This window comes from Malaya genurostris, chromosome 1 (genome assembly GCF_030247185.1).
Source record: "Malaya genurostris strain Urasoe2022 chromosome 1, Malgen_1.1, whole genome shotgun sequence".
NCBI lineage: Eukaryota > Metazoa > Arthropoda > Insecta > Diptera > Culicidae > Malaya > Malaya genurostris.
In genome coordinates, this window is record NC_080570.1 from 25,403,517 (window position 1) to 25,423,150 (window position 19,634).

The 19,634-nt window shown below is 38.0% G+C and overlaps 1 protein-coding gene across 2 annotated transcripts in view; it reads right to left on the reverse strand.

The window, feature by feature from the left end:
• Positions 1-19,634, reverse strand: part of LOC131435331 (uncharacterized) — a 416,567-nt gene that overhangs the window by 347,617 nt on the left and 49,316 nt on the right. For both annotated transcript variants that reach the window (XR_009230479.1, XM_058603098.1), the window contains exon 3: positions 3,090-3,301. Coding sequence is in view for 1 of the 2 variants with exons in the window: in XM_058603098.1 (XP_058459081.1) it covers positions 3,090-3,301 (212 nt within the window). In the remaining variant the exon portion in view is untranslated. The remainder of the gene's footprint in view (positions 1-3,089; positions 3,302-19,634) is intronic.

Here is a 19,634-nt window from a genome sequence, read left to right on the forward strand (position 1 = left end):
TTCAACTTGGTGAAGAATCTGCCCGACCTCGCAAAAAGACGTTTGTTGGAATTGTTCAACAAGTTTCTTGAGCAAAATATTGTTCCACCTGACTGGAGACAAGTGAAAGTTATCGCCATTCAAAAGCCGGGGAAACCAGCTTCCAATCACAACTCATATAGACCCATTGCGATGTTGTCCTGCATCAGAAAATTGTTCGAAAAAATTATTCTACGACGTCTCGACACTTGGGTCGAGACGAACGGTTTGTTGTCAGATACTCAGTTTGGCTTCCGTAGAAATAAAGGGACGAATGATTGCCTTGCATTACTTTCGTCTGACATCCAAATTGCCTTCGCTCAAAAGCAACAAATGGCATCTGTATTTTTAGACATTAAAGGAGCATTTGATTCAGTTTCCATTGATGTTCTTTCAGACAAGCTCCACCAACATGGACTCCCAGCGGTTATAAATAATTATTTGCACAACCTTTTGTCAGAGAAACGCATGCATTTTTCACATGGCGATTTGGCAACAATCAGAATTAGCTACATGGGTCTCCCGCAAGGCTCATGCCTCAGTCCGCTCCTCTATAATTTTTACGTGAATGACATTGACAGCTGTCTAGTAACCCCATGTACACTAAGACAATTGGCAGATGATGGCGTGGTTTCAGTTACTGGATCCAAAGCTATTGATCTGCAAAAACCATTGCAAGATACCTTAGATAAATTGTCCGTTTGGGCTGTTCATCTTGGTATCGAATTCTCTGCGGAGAAAACAGAGCTGGTCGTCTTTTCAAAAAAGCATGATCCCGCGCAACTTCAGCTTCATATGATGGGAAGAATAATCGAACAGGTTTTGACTTTCAAATACCTCGGGGTGTGGTTTGATTCCAAATGCACGTGGGGAGGACACATTAGGTATCTGATAACGAAATGCCAACAAAGAGTAAATTTTCTTCGAACAATAACAGGGTCTTGGTGGGGTGCTCATCCGCAAGATCTAATAAAATTGTATCAGACAACGATACTTTCAGTGATGGAATATGGATGCGTTTGTTTTCGTTCCGCTGCAAATTCTCATATTATCAAACTTGAGCGAATTCAGTACCGTTGTTTGCGAATTGCTTTAGGCTGCATGCATTCGACACATACAATGAGTCTTGAAGTTCTGGCGGGAGTTCTTCCATTAAAAGATCGATTTTGGGAGCTTTCATCACGCCTGCTAATAAGATGTGATGTGCTGAATCCCATGGTAATTAATAATTTCGAACGACTAGTCGAGCTTCGATCTCAAACAAAATTCATGACAGTATATTTTAACCATATGTCACAGGAAATCAACCCTTCAAGATATATTCCTATCCGTGTCAGCCTCCTAAATGTACCTGACTCAACTTTATTTTTCGACACATCCATGCAGCGCGAAGTGCGTGGAATCCCGGACCACCTACGCTCTATGGAAATCCCAAAAATATTTTCAAGTAAGTTCAGGCATATTAACTCTGAGAAAATGTTTTACACGGACGGATCGCGAATGGAAGAAGCGACAGGGTTTGGTATGTTCAACAATAATGTTTCGGCCTCATTCAAGCTTCAAGAACCTGCATCTGTTTATATAGCAGAGTTAGCAGCAGTTCATTATAGCTTGAATGTAATCGTCACATTATCTCCAAACCATTATTTCCTCTTCACAGATAGTCTGAGTGCAATTGAAGCCATTCGCTCAAACGCTGCTGGCAAAAATGAACCGTTTTTCTTGGGTAAAATAAAACAGTGTCTGAACGACATATTGAATAATAATTATCTAATCACAATAGTTTGGGTTCCGGCTCATTGCTCCATTCCAGGCAATGAAAGAGCCGATATTTTAGCCAAACGTGGTGCTATTGAGGGTGAAATTTATGAGAGACCGATTGCTTTCAACGAATTCTATAGCGCGTCTCGCCAAAGAACACTTGCCAGCTGGCAAGCTTCTTGGGATAAAGATGATCTGGGTCGGTGGATGCACTCAATTATTCCTAAAATATCGACAAAGGCATGGTTCAGGGGACTGGATGTGAGTAGAGATTTCATTCGTGTGATGTCCAGACTCATGTCCAATCACTACACGTTAGATGCACATCTCCTTCGAATTGGACTTTCCGAGACTAATCATTGTGCTTGCGGCGAAGGTTACCGCGATATTGACCATGTTGTTTGGACATGCGTGGAGTTTCGTGATGTCAGATCTCAACTAATAAATTCCTTGCGTACCCAAGGTAGACTATCCAATGTCCCAGTTCGCGACATTCTTGCTTGTCGTGACCTTCCATACATGAAACTTCTTTATCATTTCATTAAATCCATTGGAGTTCCAATTTAAATTTTATTTTATGTTAAACTGTTTTCTCTTCCATGAGTTCAACCAATAGCCAACTATAGGATATTGAATATAAGTGGTGAACTGATACAAACAATCCTGAAATAGTTATAAGATCATGTACAAAATAAATGTATTTTATTTAATGTAATTAAAATAGCAACTCGCTTGATAAAAACAGTGTTTAGATTAACTAATGAGTACCAACATACTAATATGATATTCGAAATGTATTAGGTTTAAACTACTATGTATTGTGGATGCCACGGCGAAGAAAAACTTATGTATATTGCCTATGAAATAAACGTATTTATGAAAAAAAAAAAAAAAAAAGTCAGTTGGCTTGCGGTGGCATGATGTTAACTGCTTTACACGACTGGCCGCATCTGATGAGTTTATATGAAAGTTTCTATTGGTTCTCGCATTTGCCCAGCTGGTTTTCCCTTTGAGGTTTTCCAGAACAGTTCAAAGCTGATGAAATTACCTAAGTTTGCTTTTTTTTAATCGCTTCAAACTTGTGTACATTGTTTTCGCTGATTCTTGCGGAACTTCTAGGAAATTGCTCCAAAGTCGTTTTTGCTTGAAGCCAGTTTTATATCGGATTTGTTCACACCTCCGTTGATGGGTGCGAACCCAACTCAATCTAATGACAGTTGTTCAAACGACAGACCTATCCAATCCAAAGGTTTCCCAAACGAAAACGACACAAGTTACACATTTTCAAATACACATGCAAAGGTACTTACGTCAACTTTAATCCCCGTAAAGGGAAATATCTTTGCCGGGGGGTTCTCGAACGGCGAGTACCGGTAGAACTCCAGCGTTCCCCGGTACCACTTGACGGAGTAGAGCGGGGCGCCCTCCATTTCGTACTGGCAGTGAAGCTGTGCTTCCTGGCCCCGTCGAACCCAGGGCGGTTTGATGACCAGCGACAGGTTCCGTAGGCCCGGGGTGGCCGCTGTAACAACAGGAAAAAAAGGAGAAATAAATAAACGAAATCTATAATCATCACATCCGCATCACATCGCAATCGACCGGGGATAACCGAATACTAAATGAACCGGCCTCCTGTCACGACGCCATCTTGATGAGATCAAAATCGGAACTTCAAAATCAGCTGATTGCATCGTAAACAAACAAACAGTAATACATTTCTTTGACGAGTTTACCTGGTTTAGTGCACGAAAATTAGTGAATTTTGGGTCGACTCTCTCACAATAACTTGTCGGTTTACCTAAAATACATCAGACAGTGTTTTGGGACATCAAATGGAGATAATTTTCACAATTTGAGAATCGCGATGAGTATCAAAACATCGCAGTGTTTGGGGCTCGGAACGCGAGGGGCTCAACGTAATCGGTATACTTTCAAATGGTTGGTGCTCACATACCGGTGTCAAATGGGTGAAAATGAACCGACACCAAGCGCCAGCAAATTTATGTTTATTTTTACGTAATTTTTCCCCACTCGAGTCCCTATACATGGGAAATCGATTGGTGAAACGGACCGAAACTTTCTCTGTTTTTTTTGTATTCATCCCCGACATCGGCATGCGGAGATCAGCCTGTCACAAAATTTTTCCCGCTGTCAAGAGCCGTAACTGAGCACCGACGACGACGATTACGACGTTAGCATTCACAAGATTATCAGATTTCATTGCCTTTTGAGCTCGTTTACCCATCCTTTAACGGAAAAGGGAAATGAATTCAGCGGATTGCTTTCGTAAACTTCGCTCCTGGATAGCGCTTCCGGTTGTCGAGGAGGGTTAGATCCTGTCCCAGTTTGCTTTGTTTTTCATTTTCTGTGAACTTTTTTGAGTACGCCGTATCGAAACCATTGAAAGGTGTATCAAAAGTTCAGTGGAAGGAAATGAATGCAAATACTTTAATCACATTCAGCATTAACTGATAAATCTGAAGCTTTAATGACAGTAATTGAATCGTAGAGTCGTACTGACGTTGGTCTGAATTCGGTTTGGAACAAAACTCTCACCATGAGACTGTACATCATACGTGTAGATTTAGAAAACAATGATTGGGCCACGATCAACCTTCACACGGTATTTGCGGGCTCAATTCTCGATAGAGCAACGAAAGTCTACCTTTTTGATTTGAAGAAATTGATTTCTGGGTTCTTCGACAATGTTTTAGATTTCTCAAATCCAATAACTAGTGTAGAAAATAAGTTTTCCTTTTACCTCTCTAACTGTTTTTCCTGGTTGATCGAATTCATTTGGCAAGCCTACAGAACTACTTAGGCTGGCTCGAGTGGTTATTTTGATGTTGTAGAAAAGACCCTGCTTGAAAGCATGGTTATTTTTGACAGATCGATGGTTTTTTGCCGACACTGAAAAAAATCTTGCAAAGAAAATTCTAATACCAATACTTTAGTCAAAATTATTTCCAGTGCCAAATAAACCCAAATAACTTTCCATCCGTCAAACTTTGAAATGGGCTGCAGTTTTAGTGAAATTTAACTACTCGACACAAAATAACCACTCAAGTGTAAGATTGTTACCAAAAGTTAAAATTAACTGCGAAATGGTTCACAGCCTTAAAATACGTTTTATTGGAGCAACCAGGAGAACGAGTACTTCTTCTCCAGTATTGCCAATCCTCCCCCATTTTGCACATTTTCTGAGTCCCATAAGAACTATGCAAAGTTTAAGCTCGATCAGTGCAACAATATGGGATTTAATAAGGGAAAATGAAATTTTTACAAACAAAATGAGTAACTATAAATAACTCATTACAAAAAAAAGACTGGTGGGTAATGTCAGAGACATAAACGGATGAAGTGAATACGAATAAAATGAATGATTCAATTTCTTCGATATTGAAGAATGTGAATTTGGGACTTGGTTTTCCTGAACCAAATTTTGAAACCGACTGCTAGAACTGAATTTTGAATCTGAATACTCAAATTTGATGCTAGGTTCAGGAACAGAGCTCCGAAGCTGAATTGTAGAACATAATTCTGGATTGCTGAACTGATTACTGAATCTGTGTTGTGGAACTAAATTCAAGACCAGGATTTTGGCTTGGCACAGAATTCTTAATCTGAATCCTAGTAATGTACTCTGAACCTATATTCTACAGCTGAGTGTTAGCTACAGACTTCCGGTTCAGGATTCAGTTTTAAAATTCGGTTCCGAAATTCAAATTAATTTAGTTCAAAAATGTTCAGATTCTTTTTTCTGATTTCGGTTATTCTTCTAGATTGTAGAACTGAATTATTGAACCAAATTATAATCCTGCACTGGACTAAATTCTGAACATGGGTTTTGTAGTGTATTTTGAAACTGAGTTCTGGATATACAATCAAGTTTTGAATCTGAATTATAATCCTAGATTTATGTCTGAAGGTTCTGAATCCAGTTTCAGGATTCTGATACTGAATTCTGAATTCCGGACATCAATTTCGAAACTGAATTCTGGCCTGATACGCATCTTTAGCTCCAGAATTCAGTTTCAAAATTCAGATCTAAGTCCAGAATTCATTTCTGAAATTTAGTTCTAGAGCCCAGGTCTGAAATGGAAACCATGATCTCAGTTCCAGAATACAGGCGCAGAATCAAGTTCTAAAATTCGGTTTCAGCTACATATTCAGAATTTCAGAACTTTTTCACTTATGAAATAGTTAGGAAAAATGCAATTCAAATTAGAATTATTTGTGGTTACCTCATGCTACTGAAAGTTCTATCAGACTGTAAACCTTCACTAAACTAATTATGTTCACTTCCGATTTGTTTATTTCAACAGATAAGTTATTCCAAAAGTTCTTTAAATGACAAATTACAGCCCTTTGAAAGTTTGATTTTGTGGATGTTCCCAATCTTTGTTCCATTTTCGTTGTATTTTTCTCCAATGCAAACGACCAGTAGCTGTAGGATGACACAATCGCTCTTGTTTTAAGTGAAACTTACACTGCAAACGATGTACAAAAAACCGTCACGCAGCTGAACTGAATACTTGATTCTGCATCTGGAACTAAATTCTGAAATTTTATTTAGAAACTGAATTCTCGATACTGGTACTAGAACTGAGCTGTGAACAACAAACCGAAATGATGCACTTGCTTCACTTACTGTTCAGTCAACTGCGCAGACAAGAACGAAATATATCAAGTGTTAACCTTTTTTTACCTATCCAGTAGGTAACGCAGAAATGAAATGTTGCTTACTACATCAAAACCCTTCGGCTCAGGTACGAGAAAGGCAAATACACGTCATAAGTTTTCTTCTTTGATACCAAACATTTCAGAAAATTTTAGTTTTGAATAATTTGTGATTATGTCATACAACTGAAAATGTTATCATAAATTGATGATCATATTTCAGATGGTATGTAGCAAAACTGATGTTGATACGTTAGATACAACAAGAGATACGATCAAAAACTTATCACTCTCTCAGAGAGTAAATTTTGAAAAAGCGCCCCATAGTAAAGTAAGTCGTTAAATTTTCGTTAAATTTTCTACGAAATTAATACATGCGCTGATTTTTAGAGTCTATGGGTTGATCTCCAGCCTATTTTTTTTGTAAAAAGTTCATTTTCCCATACTAAATCCCATACAAACTTGAAACCTAGAGCGCAAAAATATAGTTTTACCGATCGAGCTAAAATTTTACATACCTCTAATAGGACCCAAATGGAACACGAAAGGCTTGGTGGAGCCGAAATCAAAATTTCGTCCCACCCTAATGCATATATCGAAAGTAGTTTCGCCGAATGACATTCCGCAGAAACACTAATTTCGCTGTAAAGCGACAGAATCTTATAGTTGTCATATTGAAATTGATTTCAAATAAAGCAAACTGAAAGATGTTAGTATTCACACTCAAGCATACATCTGAAATACTGTCTATTTTAAACAACGGGTTAAACCATTTTCCTATGCTTTACTTTAAAAGAGTATTTTCTTGATTGAACTTGAAAAATTTCATTTCATTTAGAAGTTGGTCTTGTTATGCTTAGGTCGCATAATCGATTTTTGTTTTCTTCAAGTTTCGTATCTGACTTTTCAGCGTATTAATTTTTTTGTTATTGAGCAATTCCATCCAGAAACAAAATCGAGAAAATGAAAATTTCATTAGTCAGGATGGAGAATTTCCTCTCTGAATTTATTATTTTTGAAATCCGCATGGAATTTTGAATAAATTATTTTTGAGCATCAAGACGATACGAGCAGTTGTTTTCGAGATATTTTGCAAAAAATCAAAGCAATATCATTGGTTTATATTTATTACAGATTCAACAAGGGAGTAACCGTCATATTGAAAAAAAACCTGCTCTTAGGTATTCAGATCAAGTGCCAAAAAATAGGTTACCGCGTTCGTTTTGTTTTCCGCTGGTATGAAACTTTACCAAAGGTATACAAAATTATCTACACTCATCTATTAATGTGCATTTTTGAAATACAAAGCGTCAGTGTGAAAACTACCATCAACAAACTATAACATTCAGTGAGTGTAATTTGATGACGGGAAAATATCATTGTTGTAGACCTTTTCGTGATAACGGAGAATCCTGTTCGTCTAAGTGTCGTAAAGTAACAGTTAGCATTTTTGAACAGTTTGCTTCCAAGCAGTTCGCAATTACTGTGAATACTACAATGCAACCTTGCGACTCATGTCGAGCACAGCAACTGGCTACGAGCGACAACGAGATGCCAGATTATACGACAACTTTGCCAGCAACAGCGGGAAGTAATTCCGCTAGCTACTTCGCGATATGATTTAGAAGTTCCAAAATAATAATCCAGCGGAAGATTTGAGGAATCAAAATGCTGAGGTATTCAATAAAGGTATTTCTGGAAACAATGTATCTCCTACAGCAGTTGGAGAGCTTAGGTCTGACAACTATCGTCAAGAAAAGTATTCCAAAATCGTTGAATCGTCACACAGTTCAGACTGCAGCATTTGACAAAAACGTTAAAAAATTAAAGTCTGTTCCAATGACGATTCAATGTGAATAAATAAACGGTTTCACTGACAAAGGAATTGGTTAAAGAAGAAGGAGTACCCGCTTGCGAGGAATTCTGGCAACCGTCAGAAGGCTGGCTGCATTCCGGCTGCTGTCAAAATTGTTCAGGCGAAATTGCGTCATTATCGTCATTGTCTTTCATATGTACTTTTTATTGAAAAAATAAAACCAAGACGCTAATAATGTTAAACCGGTTCTGCCAATCTTGTATGGCAAAAATTCGACAGAAACAGAACCGTTAATAACCGCTAGGCGAAATTCTCTGCCAGAAACGGTTGTTGCATTGTTGCCAGATTTTTGCCGAAATTCTGGCAGAGTTCCGGCAAAAATGTCTGCCAGACATAGCCAGCCGTCTGGGGGGAAATCTGCCCGCCGCGTACAAGTGGGTATTGGCTGTTCCTACACGAAGCCGCAAAACAACCTAATTTTCAGTACATTCCTTCCAATTTGGGGGTTCCGTTCAAAAACCTTATTTTAGGTAAAGTGGCTCCATAAGTAGTTCCCATAAGGCATGTCCAAAATAGTTTATGAGTTATATCTACTCAATGGTAATTTTTATTCACTTTACAGTTGAGTTGTATTGACTAAATTCAGGTTGATACGGTTTACTTGAATTCAGCATATTGAACAAAACTCTCGCTGTTGGGTGGTTTTGCTCTTTGTATTTTTGCAACAATGGAAGGAGCGAAAGGAGAATAGATTCAAAAGAACTCAAAATTAAGTAAGATAAGGTTAAATAATACGTAAATTTATTTTCAGTGTACTACTTCTACTGTATTGCCATTCTTCGCCCATTCTATTCATTTTCGTGCATTTTAATTTTAATTTGTAATGAAAATTTTATTTCATAACATATGTTAACCCCTACGACAAGACGAGACAGCGGGCTTCTTACGCTTACGCTATGTCTACCAGCCAGAATTCTACAACAATGCAACAACCGTTTCCGGCAGAGAATTTCGCCTAGCGGTTATTAACGGTTCTGTTTCTGTTGGATTCTTGCCATACAATAATGGCAGAACCGTTTTGAATCGGTTCTACATTTATAGCGTCTTGTTTTCATTTTTTCAAGAAAAAGTACATATAAAAATGCAAAAAGTTGTTGCCCTAAATATATACTAATTATGGAAAATGTTGTTGTCAATAACATTGCTTTCTCACTACCAAACATCCCCACATTTCAATCTCATTTACCTCGTCTCAAGATTCGTTTTTTGTATGTACATGTGGGATTGACGAACATCAAATGAAGTCGAATAAAAAAAAGAAGGAAGAGAGAAATGAACAAGACACGTACGGCGAGATAATGACGCAATTTCGCCCGGATAATTTTGACAGTAGCCGGAATGCAGCCAGCCTTCTGACCAGAGATGCCAGATATTTTCATAGAAAATCTGTATTGCTTTGCATAAAAAATCTGTATTTATCTGTATTCACTAATAAAATGAAATTTCTGTAATAAAATATAAAGCGAAGAAATAGAAACAAAATATGCGCTTTTTGCACAAACCAACAAAACCCTTAAATGTTCACATTTTGCGACGGCCAGTAATAAGGCGTCACTCGTTTACGCCTGAGACGTCAGAAATAATATGGCACTTGTACAATATTATTTGAGGATTGCATAAATAGTGCAAACTCTGCGTATGCTTAGCGGTATAATTTGAACTGCTAGGCGCGAGATGGCAGTTAAGTTTGAACTGCTTTAAGCACTGACAAGCCGAAGACGAAACGCGAAAATAAATACTAATAGATAGTTCAGGCGAAATAGCTTTTTCTTTCTTACATTTTGTGACATCTGTATAAATCTGAATAAAATTTAGAATATCTGTATAAAATCTGTACTCTGTATTAAATCTGTATGTGTATGTAAAAATCTGTATAATACAGATAAATCTGTATAAATGGCATCTCTGCTTCTGACGGTTGCCAGAATTCCTCACAAGCGGGATGTGACTACCGACATTCACAGTGCAGCCAAATTCTTTTGTATATTATTGTATGTTATTCACATTCGATAATATAAATAATAATACTCATCATGTTAACAAAAATTTCGTCGTATTTTGTGTGTTTGTGGCTGTATCGATGTAAGCTTTAACTGTGAAGTAGTCACTGATATGACTTATGTTTACATGCTTTGAATTGTGAATGTAAGTGAGTCGTGACACTCCTTTTATGTATTTTTTTCTAAGTGTGTAAATTAACCCTAGGGAAAAGCCAGAGTGAAGGCGACACACGACGCAAAGCGAAACTTGACAGATCGCAAGGAGCCGTAGGACGGAGCTCCAATCATGTGATTCTAGTAGAAAAATGGCATACATTTGCAGAAAGCAGTTTCACCGATAGGGTCATTTCGCCGAATGCTATTTCACCGAAAGAGTAATTTCGCTGTAAGGCGACAGAATCTTACAGCTGTCATATTGAAATTGATTTCAAATAAAACAAAATGAAAGATGATATTTCATGAATCCAAAATCGTCTGAAATATCAATTGTTACTTAGAAGTTGCCTTTCAAAATTGTTACTTAGAAGTTAGCCTAATGTTGTGCTTAGGTCACATTACCGATTTTAGTTTCCTTTACGTTTCGTTTCTGACTCTTTACCGCATAAATTGTTGTTTGTTATTTGCAGAACACTTTTCGTTTGGAACCACAGTGCAACCACAGTGTTAGAAACTAGATGCAGTTCAAGGTAATCCCGTGTTATGTAGCGAGGAAAGTGACCAAGATAGCAGTGCTAAGTTTAATGAAAATAACGTTACGAAAAACTCGAAAATTTACCTTCGATAAAAAATAAACTTGAGTCCATATTTTCTCTTCATTCTGTATAAATTCAACTTGAAAAAGAAAGTTAGGGAATCACTGGTTTATAGCAAATCAAATAATCAATTGAAAATATGCTAAATAACTCGACTAATGAGACGCGACGAGCCCAATCGGCGAAAACGTAAAGCTGCTAGCTGCGGCCTTGCACAGGAACTCGAAACAATCTGAAAAGTCCGCCCCATCGTCCGCATTCATCCAAATAATCATCCGGTATGACAAATTGTCAAATTATCTCAACGTCTTATTCGTCATCCAAGGTGTTTTACCTTTCACCAACCGCTATTATTTTAAATGAACAAAACATCAGCGAACGCCCCGACGGTCCCTTCCATCACCTTTTTCACCACTGCTGATTATTTCGCCATCATAATCCGGCCAGGATCTGACCGGTGATAGGAAGTTTTCTCTTTCTTTCTCTCTCTACTTCAGCCGTCTTTCAAATCTGCGCTCACAACATCAAATTTATTTTATTCAAAAGTCATGTCTTGTTTATCTTGGAGCTTCCTCCTAGCCTGGCCGGGATTACGCTTGTCGGTCTAGCGGACCCGACCAATCATTGGTTGGGCCATCAGATTGCTGGTCGGATAGGAGATGATGAGGTAGACAGACGCCCAAAAAAACAAGAAGAAAAGTTCAGTTCGAAGGTCGCAACCATGACCATGGAGCGTGACGTTCGCGTGACTTCAAGCTAGATGTCGAATCCAAGATACGGCGAAGAATTTGTAAAATATTCAAAATTCTCCGCTCTGGCCGAATTCATAATCTCGGGGGCAAGCGCGGCGCTGCTCACTCTTTAAGAGCAAACTTTACCCCAATTGAGATTATGATGTTTTTTTCCTCTTCTGCCCAGCTTACCATTTTAAATCAGGGTTGATTTTCTTTTCGCTTTGAGTTTTATACTAAGCACAGAATCGAAAAACTTTTCAGCGTTCCAGCAATTTGCAGTGAAACACTTCTATTCCATTTTCTCATCAACCCACATGCTAGGAGCAACAATATTTTGACAAATTGCCAGCTTTCGTCTGGCTCCAGTGAATCCGTCCTGTCTTGTAGTACTTTCGTAATGGTTTTTTTTATTAAGAATTTACCCAATTTCTTTATCATTTTCTTATTTTCTTATTTTGTTTGGTGATTTTTGGATTGTGCATTAGGCGTCTCCCGGCAGGACCGGACCGAAAAAAAACCGAGAAAAAGTTGGCTGTTTACTGAACTGAAGTTTCTCGAAGAAAACAACAGCTTGTCAACAGCGTCGCAAAACAAATTACGCTCGGAGCAGTAATGAACTATGTACATCGGGATGACTTATGAACGACTTGTCTTTGTTTTTCCGTACAAGATTGAATCACTTGTTCAAACGAACTGCCGAAAGGGATTTCAAACTACCTTGGACACTGCTTACGTGCACAATTTTTTTCCTCTCACCGTTCATCCATATTTATTACTTTTCCTTCCAGAGTCCGTCCGTCCGTCCGTCCGAAGGCACCCCAACGAGCAAGAAAGAAAAACCTAAGCTGAAGATGATAAATTTTCCCACCAGTTCATCTACCCAGCGAGAGTAGCAAAAATCAGGCAAAAAGGGAACACGTACATCACGGCGTTCGATCCAGCTTCATTATGGATGTGTCCGAAGAGTCCATCTACTGCCGACGACGTCGCTACAAGGACCTGACTGACTGACTGACGGACGGACGGATGGACGGGCGGTCGACCGAGCTGTTGAACCAACTTGCACAGCACGGGTAAGACACCGGATGGGATAGTCATGTTCTGCTTCCGGAATTCCTTTTCTCATAGACCGAAATAATAAATTGTTCTGAATTTCTGACTTCTGAGCTTCTGCCGTTCCAGCCCTGATCACAGACAGGAACTGTCAGTCGTGAGCGAAAGTTGTCTGCTAAGCTATTTCTTTCTATACAAGACACAAATCATTCAACTTGTGGATTTTTTCGTCCCCTCAATAGAGAGAGAGACAGCAAGCAGAGATTGAAAGTTTTCGTATGTTTTGAAATTTGTGAAATCTACTGATTTACTCAGAGAACTTGAGAAATTTTGAAATACGTTAATCAACTGCAAGGGAATGACCTTTTCCACTTACTTTTACATTTTCTACCGGCTTTTCTGAATCACGCAATCTAAGTGCAATTAACAAATTGAAATAGGCGGGAGGGTAATGTCAGAGACATAACTGGGAGACGTGAATAAGAATAAAAGTGTCATGCTTTATTATATAAAAAATCGCGATGCGAAGGGGACATTCGTCCCGGGCGCAACGGTTTTATTTTTAAGGGAGGCGGCAAACCAATCATTGGGACCTTTGTTTTTTTTTACCCGTCCAAGTCCAATCTTTCCGGAGATGGAGTTGAGCTTTTTTTTTCACAAAACCAACGATGGGGGCGGCAAATTTTATTTTGCCCCAGGCGCCAAATTTTCTCGGCACGCCACTGGTGATAAGAAACCGAATTTGAGAATTGTAAAATACTCGCCACGCGTAAACAAAAAATGTCTATAATTCTTTCAAAAATTTACGAGAAATGGTGAAATATTATTCACTTATGTACTGATATGGTACGCACTTCTCAAATTAAATATTATTCATCTCTTTTTTTCCAAGTGCTACAAATTGGAATCAGCAGCGTCATTCGCGTCGAATGTCGAAGTAGAACAACTCTAGAAAACACCGGCAAAGAAACTAGCAAATAGTTCACCAGATTCTGGAATTGAAGCAGAAACCGTATTGTACAAAAATACGTTTGAGGGTATTGAAGAACATTTTCTCTTTGAATTTACGAATCGCCAGAAATTATGAGGGTTTCTTCGGAGGTTTGTCTGCACTTTAAGTACATACGATCTATACAATGTCGAATTTAGTGTGCGATATGCATTTACAGATTGGTGAAATTTTATAGTATTTGGTAAGCATCGGAAAAAAAAACATAGAACTAGAGCTGCAAATTGTCAGTCATGTCAAATGACCTTGACAGACTGACTAAAATCATCGTCAACTGTAATCGGTACGGTCAAAGTGTCTGTCAAATGAGATACTCGATAGTTCAATGACCAAGAAGAAGTATACTCAGTCAAAGACAGGTGACGCGTTTTGTTCTCTCTCTCATTCTCCTATTCCCTGTTGAAGTAAAAAAATGCCATGAGAGTACTAATATAAACATAAATTGATAAATTTAATTGTTCTTTGTAAAAAGTCATCGAATTTCGGAGTTTATTGGTGTACATGAATTTAATTCAATGTTTATGCTGTTTGATTAATATTTAGTCACATCGTAATCAAGCAGTGATAGGAGAAATGAAGATAATATCAATCGCATCGGCAATCAATGGGCGTCCTGGTGAGTATTATATCAAGATAATTTAAGTCATGACAGATCGCACGCTTAAAAATAGTTACTCAAAAATGAGTAAGATCTCAATCATCTACAGAAAAAGTGGAACAACTCTAATTTAGAGTAACTCCGAAGTTACTCAAATTTGAGTTCTTCCACTGGAAACGATATTTGGGTAAAATCTACTCATTTACTGAGTAATACTTTATTTGTACATGTACCAAAAATAGAGTAACTATCACTCAAATTTTGAGTGAAATTTTATTTCACATATACCAAATTTGCATAAAAATTGCTCCTTTTCTGAGTGTATTGTATTAAAATATTAAGTAATTGAACTCAATACTATATCAAGTGGTGGTTGCTTGGAGTAATGTGTCAATCGCAAATTAACATACATGTCAGTTATGCTCAGGCACCAATCATACACTTATTCCTCATAAATGACATTTGAGCATATTCGGTTTCATTCTAAAGCACAACACGAAGTTTATCATTCCGGTTTTTGCAGACACAGCACCGTTTGTGTTGAGCGACTCACCCTCGAAATACGCGATCTCACTAACAAAATATACAACCTGTTGCTACAAATGGTTATTACAACTTTTAGACTGATCTTGTGAATAGTAACAAAAAAACGAGTTATTGCGTTAAACTCAAATTTAGAGTAGGAGTTACTCAATATCATTGATGATAACTACTCAATTTTTGACGTTTCCATGTATCATTTGAAAATGAGTAACTAGTATTCAAACTATGAGTAACTTTTTCTAAGCGTGCTGCTCTCAGACACTCAATATCTGATGGATGATTGGTACTTGGTAGAGCCTGGTTGGCAGCAGTCCAGTGACATAAACTTTCCAAACTTCGTCGGGTAAAGTTGCTCGTTGATAGTGACATTTAGCACCTCTGCATAGAACATTGTTTATTTTGAAGGATGAAATTAGTTCAAAACAATCGTATTCTAGCTAGAAATCATCATAAATCAAATTTAAAAATCTGCTTACAGTTTTGTTCCTTCAGAACGCTTACACACTAATATCAACATAGTCAATCTCCATTGTAGGATACCACATGTGGCACAATGTGTGGACGGAGATTAAACGATTTAATGTATAGACGAGAAAATTGACTTCTCATGTAGAAAAATTTTGAAATAAGGAGAGACCTATAAAATCTGGTAAAAGTATCTTTCCAAATGAAAAAATCTAACATATGTCAGACAAATTTGAAGCATTGGCAAAACTGACTTGCCCAGTAGCAAGTAAATCTTCCGCGGGTTTATTTTATGCGCTGTTCGCTTCGAGAAGCAATGATTAACAATGTATGCATTCGCATATAAGAAAATAACTCACAGAAAAATTATCAGTATCTTGCACACGACTTGACCGTTAATGGATTTGAGAGATATTTTCTTCGCGTTTTAGGAAACTATATGATATTTTCGAATATTCGCAAAGACCCAAATAAGTGCTTTTGCGTGGGATCAGCGAGTTTAGAAACGTTTAACGGGGATTGAAAAATGACTGTGTTAGTCCAGAGTTTAGAGTGATTTTCCTCTTGAGCTGGATTAACCTTAACAGTTTGACTAGTTTCATATAAATTGGGACCACTCATGGGAAGTGAGAGATATCAGTCAGAGTTTTAAATATGTGGCTAGTTTATTTTGATTTAAATCAATGAATATATGTATTTGGTTTTAACTGGTATATGATGTTAATAAAGTATAAACATAATAAAATTTCCAAAATAACTCTGATATTTGTGAAAACTGCTAGTGCCCTAAAAGATCTTGTTTTTTTGCTAGAAAAAAACTCGAAGCTCGTATTCCAAAGTATGTTTCTTTGAAATCCTCTCCATGTAAAGCTGAAACGACATGTTTTCATTATCTCTCTGTGCGTGTCGCTTACATCCTATCGACATGGCCTCATAATTAGGCTTCTATCTCGGCAACAATAGGGTACCCATCATGTCACTGAATACCTCCCGGTCGAGTTACTTCGTCAGCCGAATGGGCAACGGGCTTCGAAAGTAACAGTGCACCAAACAGCAGGCTCTTGTTTTTATGACACAGGACACGTTGTGTTCCGTGGACGAAGGACAGTAACGACCTTTTACCGAGCTGTCAGTAGGCCTTTATCACCCTTGAGTTCGTCCGGTTTACAGCAGCAGTGCTGTTACTCGGATGCTGCGAGGTATTAGAGACAAATCATGAACGAGCTTTCCCTTTTTTAACGATGTTCGTGTCTGTTGTCACAAACCAGCAGCTCACAGCGTGTTCGTAGTTTGTTCGACCCGGGGTAGATCTTCCTCTGGCCGATTGTCCGTTGTCGTGCTGCCATAATCGTCGACCCGACCTATACAGAAAAAAATGTCAACGCTGGCGGCCATTACGGTGTCACTTTTATGTTGAGATTATTTCTGTATGTACTGTTGTTGCTTGATCAAAAGTTTTCAGGTAGTTAGCACTTGATAAAGCTCAGTTGGATTGGTGTTTCAGTAGTCATGCTACGTACTTAACTACCAATCTGACAGCAATATGCCCGATGGCGAAAAAACAGTCAGTAAGTTTATGACAGCCTCTGGCTCAGTAATTCAGCGTGTCTAGCCATCAATCGAACCGACGAGAATCTTCACCTCGTGGCCAGAAATAGCCTCTGATAAATAAAACGAAAACTAATTAAAGGGTAAGATTAATAGCTTTCGTCCGAGTGTCTCCGTATAGCGAGAGGAAGTGGTTGGTGCGAAAGACAGCATCCAGGGAAAAATACAACAAAAAAAGAAGAAAAGAAATGGCTCGCTAAACCGGTTGTAGTTGGACGATAAATTTTCGCTTCCCATTTTCTCCAGGGAGGTTTCCCGGGCATCACACCGAAAATCCGCTGCGAGAAGCACTTAACAGTTGCAAAGCAGTTAGCTACCGTGCTTCTAGAACCGAAATCACTACGCCTCCGGAGAGCCCAGATTCGATCGGACAGAGGGCGGAACGGTGTTAGCGAAAGGAAAATAAATGGAGCTGTTGGGCTGCTACGGTTCGCAATTACCGAAAGAAGAACAGTCGTAAATCAGCATCAGACGGTTTCGATAAAAGTATGCAAAACGTTTACGCCAAGGTTTGGGTCTTTTGGACAAACTAGCTAAAAAATGTTCGCTTGTATACATACAGTTGACCGGGAAAACTTGTCGTCGAAAGAGGAAATAAAAAAAATGCGTGATTGATTATTTTTTCATTGTATAATTTCTTAGAGTGCTTCGGAGTGATTTCCTACGTCTTTTCCCTGAACTCATTTTGGAATATATAACAGTTCCTGAGTTTCAGTTATTTAGAGGAAAATAATCATAAAAAAACTGAGTTTTTTTAATTTTATTTCTTATTATTTCGAGAAAGAACACCAAAAAATTAAAAAAAAAAATATCCCTCATTAGGACCTAATTTGTTAAATAACGGAAAAATGCATTTGTAATGACCTAATGATGGATTAGCATGATTTTCACTGCTTTCTACTGTAATTTGCATTTAAATAGCAAGTACGAATTTATATGCACTATTTATCAGCCCAGTAGATGTGTAATTTTGTGGCCAGTCGATTAACGTACGTATTTTAATGATTCTCGGTCCATTTTTTAGAATCAAATTCATTGATTTCGACTTGTATTAATGGCAGTAACATAATTTTTTCACTATTTCATCAAAAATATGATCAGGAATTTAGGATGATATTTTGAACAGTGTGAGATAACCTCAAACAACTACGCATTCAAACAGCGGCATCGGAAAGCGCACCTTCTGCGTGGTTGAAAACTTCAAACGCTTAGGTCGTAATTCTCATTTACCTTCCGGTCATCGGGGCGAGAAGACGCATTAAACCAGTTTCGCATCATTTTGCACTGCGAGCGGATGTGTTGCGGTTTGTACGCAAAGCTAGTTTCAACTCAAACAAGAGCGGTTGCATCAAACAACAGAGCTTCTGGTCGTTTGCATTGGAGAGAAGAAAACGAAAGGTGAACAACATTATATAAAACCAGCCGTTCTAATGGCTCTAAATGTTATCTAAAGAACTATTAAGATTACTTCTTCGCAAATCGAAGGTAAAAGTTTAGTGAAAATCCAGAATCATTTGATTTGCTTCGTGCACTGTTCACTGTGCGAGAATCGTTCGAGAAAAATGTTCCGAACTGTGCTAAATATCGTTGAGAATTCCACAATTTAGTAAAATGAACAGAAATGAATCCTGTACAGCATCTTGATAGTTTCTTTCAATGAAATATGCAAATTCGAAATAAGATAATCGACGTCAAAATTCTATAAGTGCCTATATGTGTGGCCGTTGGAACCGCCCATTTGTGAAAAAGCTACAAACGAAATCACGTAAAAAGAAGCCTCTTAAGAAAAATTTATTCAGTTTGGCATCATTTGGCACTGCAAGCGGATGTGTCGGTTTGTTCGCAAAGCTAGTTTCAATTCAAGCAAGAACGATTGCATTAGATAACAGAGCTGCTGGTCGTTTGCATTGGAGAGAAAGAAAACGAAAAACGAAAAATGGACAATGGCTCTAAATGTTATCTAAAGAACTGTTAAGATTACTTCTTTGCAAATCGAAGGTAGAAATCATCAGTTTAGTGAAAATCCAAAATAATTTGTTTTGTTTCGTGCACTTTTCGCTGTGCGAAAATCGTACGAGATAAATGTTCCGAACTGTGCTAAATATCGTAGAGAATTCCACAACTTTATCCTTCTAAAAGGTAGAAATGAATCCTGTACAGCATCTGGATAGTTGCTTTCAATGAAATCTGAAAATCCGAAATGAGATAATCGACGTCGTTTAAAATTCTAGTAGTGAAAAGGGAGAGATTTTAACAATTCACACAATCGATCAACTATCGATTCGAATTCGAAAGTATAAAGAAATCGTATCGGTTTTATTCGTATTCACGACATCCAGTTATGTCTCTGACATTACACACTCGCACTTTTTTGAATTATTATTTTAGCGAATGCGAATTGGCCGACTGTTCGTTTGACTGCTTCCATCCACTTGTTTCAGTAACGTTTCATCTTCGAATCGTCAGTACGTTAGCAGTTTATGTTGAACTGATAACGCCACCTAACGGTTCAACATAAACATAGTGATACCGCTGCC